At 44.4% G+C, this 23,033-nt stretch overlaps 1 protein-coding gene across 1 annotated transcript; it reads left to right on the top strand.

The window, feature by feature from the left end:
* The first annotated feature begins 117 nt into the window (after positions 1 to 117).
* TRAIP (TRAF interacting protein) lies at positions 118 to 23,033 on the top strand. The gene is made up of 15 exons (XM_075574121.1): positions 118 to 342; positions 1,429 to 1,486; positions 1,873 to 1,956; positions 2,984 to 3,023; positions 3,384 to 3,511; positions 9,029 to 9,123; positions 9,341 to 9,454; positions 10,444 to 10,531; positions 11,201 to 11,290; positions 11,945 to 12,033; positions 13,986 to 14,141; positions 20,469 to 20,523; positions 20,918 to 21,046; positions 21,325 to 21,375; positions 22,792 to 23,033. The coding sequence occupies exons 1-15, from the start codon at positions 245 to 247 to the stop codon at positions 22,909 to 22,911; spliced, it is 1,395 nt and encodes a 464-aa protein (XP_075430236.1). The 5' UTR covers positions 118 to 244; the 3' UTR covers positions 22,912 to 23,033.

Raw genomic sequence — 23,033 nt, 5'->3', positions numbered from 1 at the left:
CCCACACCGTCTCATCACTCGCGCGTGCGCACTCTGCCCTGACTCATTCGACAGGATTCCCGCCTTTTCCCTAGCCCCGCCCGCTACAACGGTCTCGGTGACGCATGCGTACTGGCGCAGTCTTCCCAGCCAATCAGGAGGCTCGATGCTCGTGACGTCACGTCCATCGCGGAGGATTTTGTGTGTGATGTTCTGTCGCGATATCACTGGATGTAGCTTGTCTTGAGGGAGCCTCTCCCCCGACATGCCCATCCGGGCCTACTGCACCATTTGCTCTGACTTCTTCGAAAACAGCCGAGATGTGGCGGCGATTCACTGCGGGCACACCTTCCACCAGGCGTGGTAACACAACTCTAACACAACTACACAAACCACACAACCCTAACACTGCGGGCACATTTCCACCAGGCGTGGTAACACAACTACACAACCCTAACACTGCGGGCAAACCTTCCACCAGGCGTGGTAACACAACTACACAATCCTAACAACTTCACAACCCTAACACAACTACACAACCCTAACACTGTGGGCACACCTTCCACCAGGCGTGGTAACACAACTACACAACCTTAACACAACTACACAAACCACACAACCCTAACACTGCGGGCACATTTCCACCAGGCGTGGTAACACAATCCTAACACAACTACACAACCCTAACACTGCTGGCACATTTCCACCAGGCGTGGTAAAACAACTACACAATGCTAACACTGCGGGCACACCTTCCACCAGGCATGGTAACAACTACACAACCCTAAGGCTCGTTATATACTGTGTGCGGCCATGTGCATGTGCCGCACACTTTTTGTGTATATACTGTGCGCGAGTAAGGTACTGTGTGTGTGTGTGTGTGTTTAAATAAGTTTTCAAATAAATGAATACTGTAGTAATTTTTTAAATAACATTGTGTATACACACACACACACACACACATTTCAGCGGCGGTAGCGGCGCAACTTCTTTATTTTCTTAATCTTCCCCCCTGTCGGCCGGTTCCACGCTCCCTGCCGCGCGCGTTCCTATTATAGGAAGGCTGACTAACCTCAGCCAACTAAAACTGCAGCGCGCACGCAGTATAGAACCGGCCTAACAGTGCGGGCACACCTTCCACCAGGTGTGGTAACACAACTACACAACCCTAACATTGCCGGCACACCATCTGCCAGGTGTGGTAACATATCTACACCACGTAGTTGGCACATCATGCACATTGCCAATACAATTACACACAATCACACTGCAGACCTTCCACACGCAGTTTGCGACCTGACTATGTTATGATACATGGCAACACAGCACATGCTACATGAGAAACACCACAAGACACTGTTATTAATATAAGTAACGGACATGTACACATTGCGCACACACTGTGTGTTGTTGTGTTAATGTTTGCTGTGTTTTCTCTCTACCCCTCAGTCTGTTCCAATGGTTTAACTCTGCTCCGCACCGCACCTGCCCCCAGTGTAGGATCCAGGTAACATGGCACACGTGCAATTTGTTGGCATATAGGGGGTTAAACCATTAAGAGAATAGCTTATTAAAATATTCCTGTAAACCGCTTGGCGTTGACTGCGTTCCTTCTTTAAGGAGTTGTGCGTGTGTACGCCAATACCTCCAACTAATAATAATAATAATAATGAGACATCACACAAACGTGGGGCACTCGAGAAAATCGTCCCTCTCCGGAGTTGCAACTTACCTGTTCACAAACTGAACACTTAGTTACAAATACCTCATTAGTCTAAATAACTGACCGGTCGCTAATATTTAAGCCCTAAAACATGTCCCTAAGTGGTAGTGTATGTTCTGTATGGGACATGCTGAGGGGATTTCGCCTAGTGACCATTCTGCTTCCTTCAGGTCAGCAACAGGCAGATCATCAACAAGCTTTTCTTTGATATTGTCGAGGAGGATGTGACCGTGCTCGATGCCGAATCCCTGAAGGTACGTGAATATTTTCCTGTAACATACTGCGCTGCATCGTAGAGACTCTCGAAGCTTCCCCTGAACCAACCTGGAAAAGGATCCTTGCGGTAGTGTGGTACCCGATCCCTCTCCGTAATTACCACCTCACATATGTGCGCTCTGCCGTCTCCATCTAAGGCCCGGGCCATAGAGGGGGGGAGCCGTGCTGCACCACGCTGACGCTGAGGCTCGCCTGCAGAAGCTGTGCGATTCCATGCACATACAGGCGAGCCAGCGTCCGCGATCGGAGGTGGGGGGAGACTGAGGGAGGCGGGGCAGTGACGTCGCTGGGCCAATCGCCCGCGACGCACTGACGTCACAGCGCCGTGACGTTGACGCAGCCCCTCTCTCATTGGAGGTTTTGAGCCGACAGCGCGCTGAAAAACAGCATGGCGCTCGGCTGAAAACTCCAAAACCTGAGCACGCCTGCGGACGCTCGCGCGAGCCCCCTCTCAAGGCATCCTCATTGAGGATGCAGGGGCTCAGCGCTGAGCGTCCGCACGCCTCAGCACGGCCTGTCCTTCTATGGACTCGGCCTTACTCTTTGTGCAACACTTTCTCTGACGCTTGTCAGTTTTTAAAATGCACAAATGTGATGCACATAATTTCAGGGTGAAATGTCCCAATTGGAAGCAAAATGTGTTCTTCTTGGGGGGGGAGGGGGGTGCAGCCATCGTGGATTTGTGATGTCATTGATATCGCGATCAATGAGTGTTGGTACACTTCAACTCTCCGATGACTGTCTTCTTCTGCACAAACTTATTTTTTTCCTCGCGGCTGCTGTCTAAAACATCAGGGGAAGCAGAGAGAGGTCTGTGCTGTAACAGCAGAAGGCCGAGATGAGCAATGTTTTTCAGCAGTGACGGGTGTAAACTATCACGTGGGCTCCCGTGGGTGTTTTGTAGATTTGCAGAACACTTACTAATGTAGTGACACTGTATGCGTTATACTGTCACTGTGACAATGCGGCATGATTATATATTATTACTCTTCTCCCAACCTGCAGAATGAAGTGGACAGAGTAAAAGCACTTCTTCTAGCTAAAGGTGAGTGCAGGGGCACAATTATAGCACACACTGCAGGTGCTAATCCCCACTACACTTTCACACGTACATTACATGCACACAGGATATGTCTCCCGATATTACTCCGGCACAGCGGGAGCCTGGCACACAGATACCACACACATACGGTGCCCGATAGTATGGTCCACATACTCGTACCACTAGGTTTAGTTCTTGCACAAGTACATAACCAGCATTCACAATCGGTCCTGTGGTGTGCTGAAGGCCTCTTCTCACACACAAGTTGGTGTCAGGGAATTACCCCAAGTATAGATTCGACAGAGGCCAGTCACTTTGCAGCGCTTGTTCTCACTGCCCGTGTGGCGACGGCGTATTTTACAGAGAAGGAGAAGAGGGAATGCCAGGATATAGTGGACTCCTTGCGGCAGATGCTGGATGTGAGAAATGTCACCATACAGGAAATGCAGAAGGAGCTGGGCAACGTGGAGATGCTGTATTCTACCATGAAGGTAAGACCTATATTTTATAATACAGGTTTATTCCCTCGATTCCGTGTGTCGGGACGTAGCTCCCCAGTGCTGGAGAATAGTTCCGCTCCAATCAAACAAAGCTAATCTCTTGTCTAGCACAGGGCTTCACTGCATATAGTAGAAGGCCCAAGATTTATATGGCCAATAGTGTTCCAAGGTATCGCCAATAGGGTTCTTGAAATGGGTATAAGGCCCAAAAATCTTTATATGCTAATCATTGCACAAATTGCTCTATGGCGTCAATGCAAAGCTCGATCCTGAGCCTCGCTGTTTGAGCTTCGTTTAATTGTAATCCTATGTAAATAACTACTCCACGCTCCAAAAATAGCAATATAGAGACTCTGAGACAATATCTGAGAGACTCAAATGAAAGTATATAGAAAGTCCAATGTGGTTCTAAATCCGTAGCAATTCAGGTAAGAAATCATAGGCAAAATAAATCGCATATAGTATAGCTGTAAGGATACTGACTGGAAGGGAAAGATGGACAAAATAAGAGAATTGCCAGAGAAACTGGAGCCAGCCTTAAACCGTGCCCTTAGTGACTCAATTGGCATGTTTCTCAGTCCTAACTTCTGCACCCCATAATGTTCAGAGGTAAAAGTGTAGATACCTGAATCCTTGTTGGTGTAGCCTTTGAGATCCCGCGTGCTGAAGCCGTGGCAATAACCGGAGCCTCAGACCGTCCGGGAAAGCTCCAGGCTGACAACGTGGAGGTGCCCGTCTCCTGTCGGCGTTCTCCCGTGATGCTTAGCGACTAGCCGGAACCTGCGCTGCGGAAGTGCGTCACTCCAATCGTGGAACAGTAGAATTCAAAAAACAAATAGGTAGAACAGCAGGAACCAAAAAAGCACCGATCAACTCACCAGAGGTACGAAAAATAAAAAAAGTTTATTAAATCACATACTACAAAACAAAAAACAGACTAACATAAAAAACAATTCCTCCTACGCGTTTCAGGCTCTCCAGACCTTTCTCAAGGAGTATAATAGGGGTCTGATAAAATTATGTATATATAGCCCCTCCTCTGAACTCTCAGACACCTGAAATGTATACAGGTGATTGAAACATATATATTAACCCTAAAATGTGTATAGGTCTATGTGTGTGAGCTCTATGGCCAGTTCATACGCCTACGCCGAAATTGTTCTAATCTTGATGATTACCATCATAGAGCCATAGAACTCACTAATCGTTTTCGTGCTAGAGGATACAATCCAAAAATGTTGATGGCGGCCAATCTTAATGCTCTCAACCAAAACAGAGTGGAGATGTTGGATGGTAGTCCGGTTTCTCTAAAACGAGGTAAACAAGATAGAATTAAATCTGACCTGGTTTCCCCTTATTTTATAACCACTTTTTGCAACCAAGCTTATGCGATTAAACATATAATTAACAAACATTGGTCCATTCTCAATGTTGATCCTCTTTTGAGAGATAACAACAATGACTCCCAAATTTGTCTTTAACTACCAACATTGGGTAATATCATCTCTCCGAGTGTAATTAAAGTAGATAAAACTCGTTCCAAAAGAGATTTTTTCCCAAAATTTACAGGATGCTATCCTTGCAATCGATGCAAAATATGTCCATACGTAACCAACACAAATTTTTTTTCTGATATGGAGAATACAAGGTCATATAACATAACTACCTTTATCAATTGTAACACGGATTTTGTTATCTATATGCTTTTATGCGGTTGCAACAAAAGATACATTGGTCTTACGTCCTGTATGTTTAAGATCCGAGTAATGGAACACATGAGACTTATTCTTAAACGAGATAAAGTGCATCCCGTGTCCAAACGTTTTGATATTTGTCAAAATGGTTCTCTTGTCAATTTTAAATGTGTTGCCATTGAAACTGTTCAAGTTCATAGTCGTGGCGGTGACAGAACAAATGCACTATACAAGAGGAGAGGCCCATTGGATTTTTTCTTTAAATACTCTTATCCCAAATGGGTTGAATACACATTGGGATTTGAAATACTTTTTATGATTTAAGTTTACCTTCCTTTTGGGTACTCTCTCACGTTATACTGCATTTGTTCCTCACCCATATCTCATTTCATATAACATTTAACTGCTTAAATTTAAATCTTAAAGGTGTTCTAATTTCTGTGTATTGTCTTTGGGCTGTTGAGTTATATCATATAACAATATATATAATTCACCAATAATATATTTGATGTAATTCCATTATATATTTGTTCTTTATGAGGGGATTTTGTATCTTCTCATTGGTATAACTATACAGTTCATAGATTGTATGAACGGGGCTTGTTTAATATTATCCTTTTTGTTAGAATTAGTATTTCATCATCAGGTTTGTTTCTTTAGCTTCTTTTTTTGTTTCTTTATTTTATATACAAATATATATTTTTCGTGTATATTTATCGTATACACTATTATTTTATATATTTCTTAACATCTTTTCGTGTATCATGCTCATTACTTTGTTATTGATGTCATGCCAGTTTTCTTATGTTTGTGCAATCAATGTGTTGATATGTGTTTTGGTCTCTCATGTGAAAAGGATAGCTTAGTTAATTATCCATCAGGATATATTTCCATTTGGTGCTAATTTGTATCAATTCTTGTTTATGTAACATTTGGATTTACTTATATTGTAGATTCCTTTGTCTATTTTGTTTAAACTATCTATTGATACTTATTCCAGTACAGATTGATAATCCATCTTCTTTTCTATCCATTTTGAACATGGAGACCTATACACATTTTAGGGTTAATATATATGTTTCAATCACCTGTATACATTTCAGGTGTCTGAGAGTTCAGAGGAGGGGCTATATATATACATCATTTTATCAGACCCCTATTATACTCCTTGAGAAAGGGCTGGAGAGCCTGAAACGCGTAGGAGGAATTGTTTTTTATGTTAGTCTGTTTTTTAGTATGTGATTTAATAAACTTTTTTTTTTTTTTTTGTACCTCTGGTGAGTTGATCGGTGCTTTTTTTGTTGCTGCTGTTCTACCAATTTGTTTTTTGAATTTTTCGTTTAATTGTATTTGTTTTCTTAGAAAATGACACTTCAGTATTGGGTGGTACTGTTTTTTTTTTAATTTTGACAATTGATATTATAAGACAAGATTACAAGAGTTCTCGTCTCTTCTTCAGGTCAGTGATGCTTCACCTGAGACAGAGAGAACTCTCGAAATCTTGTCTTATGTAACCCTCCCTGCCCGGCTTCCAGGGAGATTACATGGGGGTGTATTGTATGGCTACTCCGCGTCGGCTACCTTGACTTGGGGTGCTGGATTCAGATGGCTGGGCGATGAGGTAGCAAGGTTGTAGAATGAGGCTGCGGTCCCAGTGCGCACAAGTGCCGCCCCCCCAATCTATCCGGGCCCAGTACATGCGTCGGCGCGCATTTAGCAGCCGCGCTGTACTGCAAGTTTTTTTTGTATGTAGAACTGGCAACGGAGGCGTGGCCACGCCCCTGCCGGCGGTTCAGCCTCTCCCACTTTGTGACATCACTGGACTTCAAAGGACCAATGTTCAGCCAATGAGGGCGAACCAGCCGTGTGAGGTCATGGCCACGCCCCCGCAAACCCCCCGCCATGCCCCCTTCCATCGCAAACTCTCCCTCCCAGGACCGTGATGTGCGGTGAAGCACGTGTGCTACAGAACACACTGGGACCGCAGCCTAAGGGACACCAGGAAGTTTTGTCGTACAACAGTCATTTATTCGTGTCCCCATGGGCAGGGGCTGCTCATACACATTAACGTACTGTATTCTATAACCGAGATACAGGAATATAGTGCTTCAATCAGTGCCCTATCTTAACACCAGACAAGGGGATCTGCACGCAGGTGAAGGCTGCAGAGTTTACTCTGCTCAAGCAAAGGGAGGGAAAATTATCCAAACAGTTACTGAGAGGGTGGTGCTCACAGGGAATGGATTGATAATAGGTGAGAGGAAAGAAAGAATCCCTTTAGTGTGGCACTAAGGAAAGTGCACCCTAATTAAAACTTACATTTTATTGTAAACTGATTTAAATAGACTGTTTGGAGAAACCACATACATAAAACACACAAACAAATAATAATTAAAAGACGGAGAGGTGTGGTAGGGTGTTTAATGGAGGTGTTATTATATATAAATACCTCTTTAATCAAATCTTAATAGACCCTAGAATATGGATGGTCTCTATACCAAAGGTAAGTATGGGTACTCACAGTGAAAGGATATCTCAGAACCCCTGTGACCATTACAGTTGAATGGGGTAAAGGCAGTTGAATGTATTTGTCTGCTGGATGAAAAGTAAGGCTGTATGCATTAATGGCTGAAGTGAAGCAGCCACAAAACACCTCAAACAACAATATATATATCGATATAAATTCGACCAGTCTATTGTAAGACCAGCCACACTCACTGCAGAGATAGGAGAGATCAACCCTGAGGTCTGAGTGCTTTTACTGCCCACGGACGCAGTCTACGAATCACTCGGACAGTGTATAACCCACACCTCACCGATGAGCCGACGTGACGTTGTTGTTTGAGGTGTTTTGTGGCTGCTTCACCTCAGCCATTAATGCATACAGCCTTACTTTTCATCCAGCAGACAAATACATTCAACTGCCTTTACCCCATTCACTGCGAGTACCCATACTTACCTTTAGTATAGAGACCATCCATATTCTAGGGTCTATTAAGATTTGATTAAAGAGGTATTTATATATAATAACACCTCCATTAAACACCCTACCACACCTCTCCGTCTTTTAATTATTATTTGTTTGTGTGTTTTATGTATGTGGTTTCTCCAAACAGTTTATTTTAATCAGTTTACAATAAAATTTAAGTTTTAATTAGGGTGCACTTTCCTTAGTGCCACACTAAAGGGATTCTTTCTTCCCTATCTTAACACTTCAATGAAGGTACTTTGACTTGGTTGCTCTGAGTAAATGTGGGAGCATACTCTGTATTTATCTGATTACTCTGGGCCCCTACGGGAATCCTGACTGGTCTTTTCTTGACCCAATGCACTTTGCCTGAGAAGTGGCACTTTTACACAGACGGTTGAGGAATGTTAGAGCTGATCTGCCGGGAGCCATCTTTCCTGAGGCCCTCTATGGCGTGCCGTATTCCTTTATTACTTATTCCGGATTCCATTCCTTCTCTCAGGGATCCTAACTTAACGGTACTGTCCCCATCTACAACTAAACGGGGGGCCTGGTCTGTACAATTACTTTGGAATCATTACTGATCTACTCTCCCCGAGACTCCGCTCCTCATGTCCTCCTGGAACCTAACCCTCTTGAATAGTCCCATCTTAAATACTCCCGAGTGACATCTGGATCCCCATAGCAACCCATGGTGGAACCCAGCATACAATAGTCATGTTGGTATCCTTCTTAGAAGGGTTACAGAATATAAATTTAGTCCAAATATAAAAGGTACTGCCTAATACTGAAGTACTCATTACTATGCGTTATCACAACTGGACTAACACGGCTATTTCTTCCTAGAAACAAATGAAGTTCTTTGAGCAGCAGCAGTCTGATGCCAAAACTGCCAAGGACGAAGCACGCAAGCTGAGAAACAAGCTGAAGACCATGGAGAGGTCGGTACTGGGGACCGTTTCGAAATGACGACACGTTTTGTGTCCTAACCGTCACTGTGGGAATGGGGAAACGTGCGGGTCCTTTATCTGCTCCACAGACCGACTGAGATGTCAAATCTCGCAGACACAAGATGGAAAAATACGTAACGGCGTTCTAAGTTCTGGTGAGTAAGCGTCTCTTGGCTCTAATGCTCCGTCCGTTCTTCCTGTTCGACAGGATCGAGGTTTTGTTGCAGTCTCAGCGGCTGGAGGTGGAGGAGATGATCCGAGATATGGGGTCAGGGCAGGCGGCCGTGGAACAGCTGGCTGTGTACTGCGTGTCCTTGAAGAAGTAAGTATTGTGGTGCAGTTGGGTGAAGGGAGGGGGTGAGGTGTGTACATTGCTGTGCCTCAGATACGCAGAACTGACAGATCTTTTCTGGAGCAGAATTACAAAGCATGAGTCTGAGATCCACAACAGGGTGCATGGCGTGCTAATGCTTTACTTCCATTGACATAAATGGGAGGTGTGCTTAAGCTTAGCTCTGTTATGTGGATCTGGGCCTTTTGTGGGTAATTTCTTATACTCCAGAATCCCTTCGCCAAAAAACCCAGTACAAGTGAGAGGTTATCGCTATGTAGCTTCACAATATCCAACCATCTTCTTGCTAGGAAAGATTTAACCCAGGCAATTGAAGGATGCTGAAATCTTCCCTAACCTGGAGTAAGTAACTTCATAGTATATTTAATAAGGGAGTTTAAACTGTTTCCGGGCTGCGATTGCTTTCTCCCAATTGTGTGTGTGTGTGTGTGTGTGTGTGTATACACGTACATGCACGCTTTACCCTTTGTGTTTTACATTTCCTGCATTGCCCTGTGCAGTCCTGTGCACGCGGTTAATGCGTATTATATAAATAAGAGTATACTTGCATACTAGGTGGGCCCAATGGTCCTTATCTGCTGCCAATCTCTGTTTCTATAAACGTCAAAAAAAACAACCAGTGGAAGGTCCTGCTGTATAATTGGAATACGGGAAGTGCGGCTCCGCTGTATAAACAGTTTATATATGCTAGTCCTCATTGACCCTGGGTAATCTCCTAGTGTCTGACACTTGAGAGGTCACAAGGTCACCAAGGACTTGCTTAAATAAATAAACGTATGTTGGTGCCCTAAATGCGTATACCTTCTATTTCTACTCTGTGTAATCAACTTGAACTTAAACAAGGTGAGTAAAAGCAGCCGAAGCAGAGTAGGGACGAGGGATAAAGCCCCGTATTTGTCTGCGGCGGGGTTGGAATTGGTAAACGGGGGTCCCATGTGACCTTTTATTTTAATTTGCAGGGAATATGAGAACCTGAAGGAAGTGCGCAAATCCTCTTCGGAGATGACTGAGAAGCTGAAAAAGGAATTATTTGCATCTAATAACAAGGTTAGAACGGGGGTGTAACCATTTAGCGCTTTAACAGTGTTCATCGTCCCTGTGACTGCAGCTCCAGACATGATCCGTTTGAGCGAATGCTTCACGGCTCACAGCCTGTCATCTTCTGCAGGAATTCTGTCTGATTTCTCATCTTCCCTCCTAAAAGTCTGTTCATACATGTGTAAGCAGGCGTGTGGGAGCGAGGTTTGTGTGTATACAGGAGGGAGGAAAGGGAAGTGTGTGTGTGTGGTGTATGTATACAGGAGTGTGGGAGCGAGGTTTGTGTGTATACAGGAGGGAGGAAAGGGAGAGGGGTGTATACATGTGTGTGTGTGTGTGTGTGTGTGTGTGGTGTATGTATACAGGAGTGTGGGAGCGAGGTTTGTGTGTATACAGGAGGGAGGAAAGGTGTGTGTGTGTGTGTGGTGTATGTATACAGGAGTGTGGGAGCGAGGTTTGTGTGTATACAGGAGTGAGGAAAGGGAGGGGGCATATACAGGTGTGGAGGAAGGGAGGGGGGTGTATGTATACAAGAGAGAGCTGGGGTGGGCGGGTGTATACAGGGGATTCTGGTTAATGTGCCAGATATGTCACAAAGATATTGTTGTGCCTGGTAGCACCGTAAAGGAGAACGTTGAATCCATTGAGACGGGGTAATCGGCGGTTTTCTGTTTGCAGGCGCAGAAGACAGTGTTGGAACTAACGAAAGCGCGAGAAGAGCTTGGTTCCGCCCAGAAGGAGCTGCACAATGCGGACAAGGAGATCATGGTGAGACTGCATGCAGCCTTTACAGGGGCTCTGCTCTGGTATCTTGCTTTAAAGGATTATGCCCTCATGGAACCAAAGTGAACTAAGTCCAATGAGCTGTTTAAGGTTTCTCATGTGGGTAATTGATACTTATTATTTTTTTTTTTTACCCAGCTCTGGCACCTATAAGTATTTTTAATGTATTTTTAAAAGTTAGATTTGGGAGGGGTTTGATTTCCTCCGGCTGCTCCCTTCTGCGTGATGTCACTGTGGGATCAGCGAGCGCTTGTACAGCCAGACTCGCCCCCCCATCCCTTATCAGTACTATCGCTCTGATAAGGACAGGGTGGGATATGGGGAAAAAACACTTGGACAAACACTTCCCTATTCAGAGGCCCTTACTGTTTGTTTTCTGACCAAATGTGTGGGATTGTACCTTTTTGAAAGCAGTTGTAGGTAGTGACTTTTGAGTAGTCTTCATGTTCAAAACATTATAATTGATATACTGGTACATACAAAGTCCTGTGTTAAAGACCATGCCTTCTCCTCTATCCCACACATAAACATACACTATATATATATATATATATAGATAGATAGATAGATAGATAGATAGATAGATAGATAGATAGATATCCAGCTCGGGCTAAGTCCCCGCCCTCCTTGTTTTTTCAGAGTTTAAAGAAGAAGGTGGAGTTTTTACAGAAGACTCTCAGTACCCCGACTGCAGCCAACGAAGCGATCAGCCGCCTGATCTTCGAGAGGTGTGTGGGGTCATCATTTCTAAAATCGCAAGCTCTGGGGTTTCAGACCTCAATCATCATGGCAGGCTTTTGTAATTACTTTTTGTTCTTGGTGAAGTATTATTACACTTTTTTATTTATTTAAAAAAATATATTTATACAAGCAGATAATTTGGAATGTGGGCCTGTTTTTTATGGTTTAAATCCATTCTCTCAAACCCCCCCAAAAAAGTCACTGCAGGCGGTGTACACAATGAAATGTAAAGTGACGGATACTCTAACTCCCGCAGCTGGGATACACAAGTTGTGGTTTCTGATGTCTAGCGACCTCCAACGTATCCGAGGCTGCCGTGAGGGGCTGCTCTTGTGCATATTCTCGCTTTTGGAATGTCTGTGTGAGAAGTTTCAATATACAGGTGTAGCCAGACAAGCTGTACTTGTGACCGCGGGGAAAAAAATGGGGTGGGGACCCCGCGGCATAAACGCGGCCACAAGGACGGCAAGTCCAAGCGGCTCCTGGAAGCTTAACGCTGTGGGGTTCCATGCTTCTGCCGCGTTAATCCCCCTGGGGCATCTGCAGGGAGAGAAATATCACTACTCACCTTTTCAGATGAGCAGCGCATCTGTCTGGGTCTGTGCCCCCTGTATCATCAAGGGGTCGGGATCCGCGTCCCCCGGTCTTGTCCAGCCCCCTTAATGATGTAGAGATGGTGGCGTCCCACTGGTAAGCTCCCTTATGAAGGTGCTTGGCACCAAAACGTTGGATGCATTTGACCATCAGTCAACAAAGGATCTCTTTGCAGTAACGCTCTGTTTTGCAGGTGTGCTCGGCCCCCCTTTGCTTTCTATGCTGTTGCCCTGACTAGGTTTTCTGCCTGTAGCACCCATTCTGTTGCACATTTTCCCCCCGTCCCCACCACCTAGGGGCATCCCAATTTGCTTTGTCCTGATTCCCTTCTTTAGATTGATCCTTCCATCTAGACACATTAAGGAGACACACAACCCACACTTCAGTGTGTTGCATGTGCGCATTATCCAGTGCACACGCAGTTCACACGTCACACTCCTTACCCCACCGTGGGGATTGTATTCACATTTGTATATAGTAATTCGCACCTGTTTTCCATTGAATATATGTTGATAAAATGTTGTTTCATTTTATTGGTGTTTCTCTGGGAGCCAAGGCTGGCTCTTATGTACACCCAGTATTGAATTAATTATTTCGGGTCAATTACACCCAATATTTCATATTATAATTACTGTGTGAGTGCAAACAATAGGGAACTCTTTGTGACCCCCTGCGGGGATTCACATTGTTTCACATGTAGCTCCCCCTTCATGTAGAGCCCCCTTAAGGGCATCTAAATGAAGGGGGCAGTAACTACAGCCCTGCATACCGGGGACACGGATCCAGACCAGAGGCTGCAGGTCGGACACGCAGCTCATCTGAAAGGCGAGTAGGGATATTTCTCTACCTGCAGATGCCCCAGGGGGATTAATGATGCAGGTCCCATTCAGAAGCATGGAACCCCACAGCGTTAATCCTACTGTTAAACTTGCTGTCCTCGGGGCCACTAGAGCTGTAGCCACACCGGAGCCGTGCACATCGTGGCACAGAGCACAGTAAGTCTGGCAACATCCGGATATTATCATTTGATTTTAGCATAAAGGTAGTTGCACACAGGCTGGGATAACGTGCGCTCCCTATAGACGCGGTGTCGGAGTACTATAGGGTGAAATGCAGAGGTGTATAGTCTCCTACAAGCCTAGCACAGTATATGAATAGAATATGTATATTATTGCAGCATGATGTTTTGGTGGGGACCTTACCTACCTCAGGAGACCCAGTATGTTATATGTTTCATGTTATATACAGAGTGGTCAGGACGTTGCACTGTCCGCTCACATCTTCCACTAACCCGCTCTCTGTGCAGATTGACTGACCCCTTCCCCTTCTGGACTCTGTTTTCTAGTCCGGCTCCCATAGGACTGGAGCGGCCGCGGCTCCATCGCCCAGCCGGAGGGGACGATATCAACCTGGACATGACGTTTGACATTGATACTCCTGAGCACGTCACACAGAAAACCTTTGTCGCCCATTCCAAGAAGCTGAAGCTGGAGAAGAGAGAGTAAGGCCCTTTTACAGCCCTTGGGTGGGAGACCACATATCTTGGGGAACAAATGAGATTTGCAGGTCCTGAGAGGGGAAACCAAGCTGCGGCTTCATGAAGAAAGGGACCAGGATTTGTACCCTGATGCTTTTGCATTTCCATGGCATCTGAGCGAGGTTTCGTCAGCGGAACCATTTAGCGCCCGCACATTCCAGCTTTGCTATGCGTCTCTGGCGCTTTGCTCTGCATGTTTCTGTCAGGGAAAGGGTTAGTTAAAGCTTTTCTTGTGGGAGATCTTAAGTGTTAGTTTATTTTTTGTATAAAGTTGCACATTTACATAGTAGATGAAGTTGAAAAAAGACATCCATCCATCAAGTTCAACCTATGCTAAATTTAGACAGCAGATTCTTTACCCTATTTCTATACTTATTGATCCAGAGGAAGACAAACAAAAAACCCCAGTGTCACATCATCCAATGATATCTCATTAAAGGAAAATAAATTCCTTCCTGACTCCAAGAACTGGAAATCAGATGACTCCCTGGATCAACATCCTTCCCATGTTTGTTTATTTGGTATATCGCTGTATACGTTTCCTTTCTAAAAAGATGTCCAACCTTTTTTTGAACAGATCTATCGTATCTGCCATCGGTCTCCATGGGAAATTAATTCTACATGGTAACTGCCCTTACTGTAAAGAACCCTTTCCTTTGTTGCTGGTGAAATCTCCTTTCCTCCAACCTTAAGGGAGGACCCTGTGTCCTTTGTACTGTCCTTGGGATGAATAGTTCTTTTGAAAGCTCCTTGTACTGTCCCCAGATGTATTTGTATATAGTTATCATATCCCTTCTTAGACTCCTTTTCTAATGTAAATAAATCTAATTTAACTAGCCTCTCCTTATAAGTTAGAATGTCCATCCCCTTTATTAATTTGGTGGCTCTTCTCTGCACTCTCTCTAGTTCCATAATGTCTTTTCTAAGGAGTGGTGCCCAAAATTGTACTCCATATTCAAGGTGTGGTCTTACTAATGCTGTGTAAAGGAACATAATTATATTCCCTTCCATTTTAATGCAAGATAAGATCTTGTTTGCAGCTACCGCATGATTTTCGGCACTATTGCTAAGCCTCCTGTCTACAAGCACTCCTAAATCCTACTCCATCAAGGGTTCCCCCAATTTATGTAAACATAACTTGTGGTCTACCGCTCACCCAAATAATGTATATGATAATGTATATAATGTAACATTATTTATATACCAGCCGGTGCAAAGAGGATAGGGTTAACAGACACAAACATGTAGAGGAGGCTTAGAGTCCTCCCCAAAAGATCCTCAATAGCTGCACACTGGGCTAGGTTAAATGCCTGGGGTTAAATACCAAATATATACAAGTGGTTCAATCAACCATACAGTACAGGTAAGTAATCGCTCTCATCACTGTGAGAGGACAATTACCACTAAAACGCCAGTTGGCAAAAAAACAAATACTTTATTAATAATCAGGGACTAACAACATAAAGCGCTAGCTCTAAACTAATTAAAACCAATTAAAATGTGAACATAACGGGTGCAGTCACAATGGTGGCAGTCAAGGTAAGTTACCAATAGGGCTAACTGTGAGTAATGCAGCACACAAATGGTTAATGCATAAATGGATGCTGCAAATAGATCTCCACTCACATAGGTAACTCTAGTGTGCATAGGTTGGTATTGGGTTTGTGCCTGTGTATAAAACACATATGTTCCTGATGGTTAACAGGCAGTCAGATGTCCCTCTGATACAATCACAGGATATACACAGTATCTATGACATAAACCTGTTAGCACACTAATAATCGCTATAATCGTGGGGTAAACAGTACATGTGACGGTATGTGTACAATATACTACAGGTATTGACAGTATTAGCCCGTATTCACATGAAAGTACTTGCAAGTCAAAGTCTGTAGCTAGTAAAATTAGCGATATATGCCCCACAGCTGCCGAATAACATGGACTGATCTCACCCAGTTACTTCCTCCTCCACGACGTCAACGCGATGACGTCATGCCCAATGATCTTTTTGGGGAGGACTCTAAGCCTCTACATGTTTGTATCTGTTTCCCCCAATTTATCCCCATTTAATTTATCCCCATTTAATTTGTAAGTCGCCTGTTTATTCTTGTTTCCCAATTGTATAACCTTACACTTATCTGTATTAAACCTCATCTGCCATTTACGTGCCCAAGTTTCCAGTTTCTCCAAGTCCTTCTGTAGAGAAATTGCATCCTGCTCTGATTCTATAACCTTACATAATTTAGCGTCATCAGCAGAGATGGAGACTTTGCTCTCGTTCTCAAGGTCATTAATAAACAAGTTAAAAAGAAGGGGTCCCTATACCGATCCCTGAGTTACTCCACTCACGACCCTAACCCAACCTGAAAAAGTTCAGTTTATGGCAACCCTCTGTCTGTCCTTCAACCAGTTTTCAATCCAGGTGCATATATTTTTACTAAGTCCAATTTGCTTTATTTTGTACACCAACCTCTTGTGTGGAACCGTATCAAAAGCCGTTGCAAAATCTAATTAGACCACATGAACTGCATTACTCTGGTCTAAATCCCTACTTACCTCCTCAAAGAAACAATTAAGGTTAGTTTGGCATGATCTATCCTTCATAAATCCATGCTGACTATTACTAATAATTTTGTTTTCCATTAGGTATTCCTGAATATTATCCCGTATTAAACCTTCAAGTAGTTTCCCAACTATTAAAGTCAGGCTTACAGGTCTGTAATTCCCCGGTTGTGATCTAGCTCACTTTTTAAATATAGGCAGCACATCTGCTTTACGCCAATCTTGTGGTACTGAGCCTGTGGAAATGGGAGTCCTTGAATATTAAATGTAATGGTTTGGCTATTACTGAGCTTAACTCCTTGGATGTATGCCATCAAGGCCAGATGCCTCATTTACTTCAAGCCACCTATGAACTTCCTCAGATTCAGAGGAAGGCAAATAAAAATCCCAGTGACATATCATCTAATGATATCTCATAAGGTGAAAAATAAATACCTTCCTGACTCCAAATATTGGCAATCAGATTACTCCCTGGGTGATCATCCTTCCCATGGTTACTTATTTCCTTTCTAAAAAGGATGTCCAACTTATTATTTATTTATTTTTTTAACATATCTATTGTTTCTGCCATCACAGTCTCCATGGGTAATGAATTCCACATTTTAACTGCCCTTACGGTAAAGAACCATTTCCTTTTGTTGATGGCGAAATATTCTTTCCTCCAACCTTGGTTTGGCTATTGCTGAAATGAACGCCTTGAGAACTCTTGGATGTATGCCATCGGGGCCAGGTGCTTTATTTACTTTCACTTTTCAAGCCGCCCATGAACTTCTTCCTCAGTTAACCAATTGTTCATTAATATGGAGGTTGTGGCTTCTTCCTGCGGCACTACTAATAAAATTGATTCTTCCCTGGTAAACGCAGAGGCAAAGAGTTTGTTTAATACCTCTGCTTTTTCCTTATCTCCAATAATCTATCTGCCTGCCCATCTCACACTGAAAAGGTCCTATATTTTCTTTTCTATTGTTTTTTTTGTTATTAAGAATTTTTTAGAGTTGATCTAACTTTCTATTGCAATCTTTGTTTCATTATCCATGTTGGCTAATTTGATTGCCCTTTGCAACTTGTGTTACATTCCTTATAATTCTGATACGACGCCTCCGTCCCTCCTGACTTTAAGAATCTAAACGCCTTCCTCTTCTTGTCCATTTCCTCCCCTCCCTGTTTATTTAGCCAGATTAGTTTAGACTTGTTTCTTTTATAGTTATTACCCAAGGGTATTCACTGATAAGTGTGCTTTTCTAACAATGTTTGAAAGACCTCCTTGATCTTCCACATTTTTTTCCTGCAAAAACATCATCCCAATTTATTCCTTGTAGATTATTCCTCAATTTATTAAAATTCTGCCTTTCTAAAGTTTAAAGTCTTTGTTGAACCCAAGTAGTCTGTTTCGTGATAATTTATTTCAAATGAGACCATGTTCTGATCATTGTTAACAAATATTCAAGTCCAGGAACATTTGGGTATTACTTCTACATTGTTTGATATTACCAAATCCAGTATTGCCCCTCTCCTGTAATGATCTTTTAAACACCCCAAAAACCTGTTTCCTTTCGATGTAATGCTAATCTAATTGCCCCAGTCTGCCTGGATAATTAAAATCACCCATAATGCAAACATGGTCTAGTTTTTATGCCTTCTCCATTTGCAAAAGTATTCTGGCTTCCTCAATCTCACAGATATTTGGTGGTTCATAGCAACCATTTTCTTTGTACATTTTACCTCCACTGCTAATTTTTATCGAGAAGGTCTACACTTTAATCATTCCCTTCATAAACATCTTCCCTATGGTTTTAGATTCGGTTTAACATATAAACATACTGCACCTCCTCTTCTATTTGCTCGATCCTTTCGGAAAAGGGAATAACCCTCTAAATTAACTGCCCAGTAATGAGTTTCATCCCACCATGTTTCAGTAATGCCTATGATATCATACTGCTCTCTTGTAGCTATTAATTCAAGCTCCCTCATTTTATCTGTCGGCTTCTTGCCGCATTTTTAATACATTTATTTTTTTCAGTCTGTACTCTTTGCTGCTCCTGCCTTTCTACATCAATTGTGTTTAGTCTTTAGAAGTTTTCTAGTATAATCTGTATAATCTGCTATTGCTATATTCTAAGTTTATCTTTGTCCCTCCCCCCCTCCATCCTAGTTTAAAATCTCCTCCAACCTTTTTAACATTCTCCCTCCTAGCACAGAAGAGCCCTCTTCATTGAGGTGAAATCTTTCCCTACCATAAAGATAGCACCTTTCCGAATAGGAGTCCCAGTGCTCTAAAAAACCCAAACCCTCCTTCCTACACCACTTTCTTAGCCGTGTAACGCATGGCACTGGTAGTATTTCAGAAAATACTACCATGGAGGTCTTTGCAGCCTAGATCCCTGAAATCGTTTTTTAGGACCCATCATCTTTCTCTAACTTTGTCATTGGTGTCAATATGTACCATGACCGCCGGGTCAGTTCTAGCTGCTCACAACAATCTGTCTACCCGATCCGCAATGTGCCGAACCCGAGCCCCTGGGAGACGACAAACTATTCGGTTCATGCGGTCACAGCAACCGGTTGCCCTACCTACCCTCCTAATAATGGAGTCCCCTACCAGCACAAACTTTCTTGGTCTTGGAGTATCCAGAGTTCCCTCTGTGTAGGAGGGACAATTCCCCTGGCTGCTAGAGGAGTCTGTCTCCCCACAGCCTCGTCATTCCTGCCCTGACACTCCCAATATCTTCACTCAATATGGCAAATCTATTGGGATGGGTCAGCTCAGGACTGGCCTGCCTCTTCCTATTGCCCCTGCTTCCCCTTCTAACTGTTACCCAGCTACTTACCTGTTCCTCACTCACAGCGCCACCATCTGCAGTACTAGTCCGAGCCAGGGCCTGCTCAGTCAGCACTAATCGGTCAAATTGTTGATGTCCCTCAATATTGCAAGTTGCCTCTTCAGATCAGCAATGTGAGACTCTAAAGAGACCCCCCGCTCACACTTCCCACAGCGATATGCTCCCTAGAGCACAGCTACAAGTGCCCATACATGTGGCAAGATGTGCATTTAGTGGCATTCTCAATCCTGCTCATTGTTGCAACTGTGGAGTTATAAGTACTAACTGTATTTCAATATACTATACCGTCTCACCCCTTCCTTGTTACTACTCCTTCTGGTTCCAACTCCCCATACAAACAGCACTTGAAATGAATGTAATCCAGTCACACAGATCAGGACATGTTGACTTGTTTTAATAGGTGATACGGCGCTAATTGACACTTTTCCAATACAAAAAATAAACTTCACACTCCCATGGAAAGGGCTGTTACATTCTTTATCAAATGTCTTTGGCCGAGGCTGGAATTTCTATTCATTTCTCACAACAATCAAATGCGTAAAACATTTTGTTCCTCCGGGACTGACCCGCACTATTTTCCCAGGACCCAGGGATACAAACGGCTTTAGTTGCGCACTTCCTGGTTTAAACATGACTCCCGTAACGGGCCTGCGTTTTGGCGTTCATTTTAATCTTGGCACGGTTCCGCTCCAGGAGAACCCACTGGTCAATAGGGTTTTTTTTTTATTATTATTTATTTTACCCATTTAGATGAACAGGGCACTTTCAAAAAAGCATTTTCCAAAAGATACGGAGTGTAGACACAATCTTTTGAGCTTTGTTCCTTTCATTCATGTAATCCCTTATTTGCTTTAATATCTGTGCTAAACATGATGTTTACTTTGTACAGGTGTCCCGTGAGCGGCCCGGATAAGAGCACTCTGCTAGAGAACACGGTGTTAACAGTAAGAGGAAGAAATCTTTGTGAAACTCATTCAATTTCCCAACTCTGGTCTGTCCTGATCAGAGCGCACGGCGGGAGCGCGGCCTCTGTCCTGATTATAGCGCGCGACGGGAGCGCGGCCTCTGTCCTGATTATAGCGCACGACGGGAGCGCGGCCTCTGTCCTGATCATAGCGCACGGCGGGAGCGCAGCCTCTGTCCTGATCAGAGCGCACGGCGGGAGCGCGGCCTCTGTCCTGATCAGAGCGCAAGGCAGGAGCGCGGCCTCTGTCCTGATCAGAGCGCACGGCGGGAGCGCGGCCTCTGTCCTGATCAGCAGTATGCCACGTTATGCTCGTTCTCTGGCTGTCTCTCCCTCACCACTCTGATGCCCTCTAACCCTGTTAACTTTCACAGAACTGGGCTGGAGGTCAGACCGTAGCTGACCAGGACGATGACCTGACCCTGCCATCTTTCATTAAGAACTCATTGCTTCACAAGAAGCCGGTCGGGAGCCTGCTGAGCCTGCGGCACAATACGGGCGCTGTAAGTAACTGCCCAGCACAAGCACTATCTGTGTGGTTAGTGTGTTACTGAGGGGCAATAAGGCACTCGGGAGCTGCAGCAGCAACCACGTTATGTTCTCACAACCGAAGGGGCCTCCGTAGAAATACTACAACGGTATAAATCAGACTTGGATGACGTGGTGATTACATTTTAATGAGGGTTTGTGGGTGGGACGTTAAGTTTAGGAGTGAGGATCACTCGATCAGTTCTGTAGAAGACGCCCACGTTTTATCCATGGTTTTTCTTTCCTCTCTTAGGTAAGAACCGGATTCGATGGTTTGGGAGGTAGAACAAAGTTCATCCAACCTGTATCCTTCCTGCTCTTAACCTGAGGGAATGTAACTGGTTTGGTGCACTGCTTGGCGTTACTGTAACACCCACTCCGAGTCACAGGACTGGAACATTTCAGTGCTGTATTTTAATCCCTGTAAAATGGGTATCAACCTTTTTGTGCCAATTCAACGCCCTTCCCGGAAATAAAACCCTCACTCCCTTTCCTCTCGGATCAGAGCGATTGCCTTCATTTACTTCCTTCTTACTTGGTAGGAGCAGCTCCTCCGAGTCCCGCTCTCCCCTTTTTGTTTCTCTCTTTTATATGTGTAGGAATCAGGGGGTCTCCGGAGCCGACATTAACCCGGTTCAGCACCAGACGCCCCCCTGCTTCCTGAGACCTCCCGGGTACCTCTTGGAGGTTTAAATCCCCCGCGTGACGTGGCCCAATAAGAAGCTGCCACTGACGCCTCTTCCTATTGGTGCATTTGACGCGGGAAACTTGAACCTTCAGTGTCCCCGGGAGGGAGAGGAAGGGGGTCTCCAGAGTTAACATTAACGTGGCTCGGCTCCCGAGACCCCCTGAGGGAGGGGGGGAAAGAATGGCATTTTTTTTAAGGTATTTATTTTGTAAACGGCGGCTTTTCTAATGTTTTTGTGATATCTAATAATCCTGGGTCCTGCTGAGATATTGTATTGTGCAGTTTTCTAGTAATATAGCGCCAGCCAGCGTATCGCACGCTCGACACAAAGTTACACAACATAATGCACATAAGTGCGTAAAGGTAAACATTACGAAGATACTTAAACTAGAATAATGTTTGTAACATCAAGGAATTGGGGCTTTAGTATAAAAACCTGTTCCCTTGTAAAGAAATCTGCGAACAAAAATCATCAAACGGTGTCCCCCCCCGTCCCCCCCGAGATGGAAACGTACTGCTAACAATTTGTTCACCAGTCAAACTATAGTGTGATCATTAATGCAACATTTTGGGTTCTACCACAATAGGACGGTTCTCCAGGGACTTGTTTAGGGCAGGGGTGCTCAACGCCAGACCTCAAGACCCTCCCCTTACCCCTCTTCCCGCCCCCCCGTCCCCAACAGGCCAGGTTTTCAGGCTATCCCTGCTTCAGCACAGGTGGCTCAAGCAGAGGCTTAGTCGAAGACTGAGCCAATGAATGAGCCACCTGTGCTGAAGCAGGGATATCTTTAAAAAGTGACCTGTTGGGGAGGCTTGAGGGCTGGAGTTGAGCATCCCTGACTTAGATTGCCCCCCCCCCCCCCCCCCACTTTTTGCTGACCTTTGTTCTCCCTTATTTGATGTTTTCTTATTTAAAATGTCTACATAAAAAACAGTTTTCGGCATTTCGAGGACTGGGGTTGATCACCCTGGTTTAGGGGACTTCTCTTCAGGCACGTGCCTATTTATATGTCCCTTAACTCCCTTCTTCAGAGCAACCTGACAGAAATCCGCCCTCTGCCTCCCAGGTTGAAAAGGAAGAAGGTTTGCCGACCCGCGGCCCCCAGCTCTTTCCTGCCCAACCAGCCCAAGCTAGACTGCTTCCTGAAATGAATCTCGGGAAGCTTGGAGGCTTCGGTGACCATGATCCCGGCTGGTGGAGATGGGGTAGGACACAGCAAAGCATCTTGGGCAGGACTGGAGACCATGTCCCTACATCCTGGGGGGGGGGAGGG

The sequence above is a fragment of the Ascaphus truei genome, chromosome 17 (genome assembly GCF_040206685.1).
Source record: "Ascaphus truei isolate aAscTru1 chromosome 17, aAscTru1.hap1, whole genome shotgun sequence".
Classification (NCBI taxonomy): domain Eukaryota; kingdom Metazoa; phylum Chordata; class Amphibia; order Anura; family Ascaphidae; genus Ascaphus; species Ascaphus truei.
This window is presented reverse-complemented; position numbering and strand designations above follow the sequence as displayed.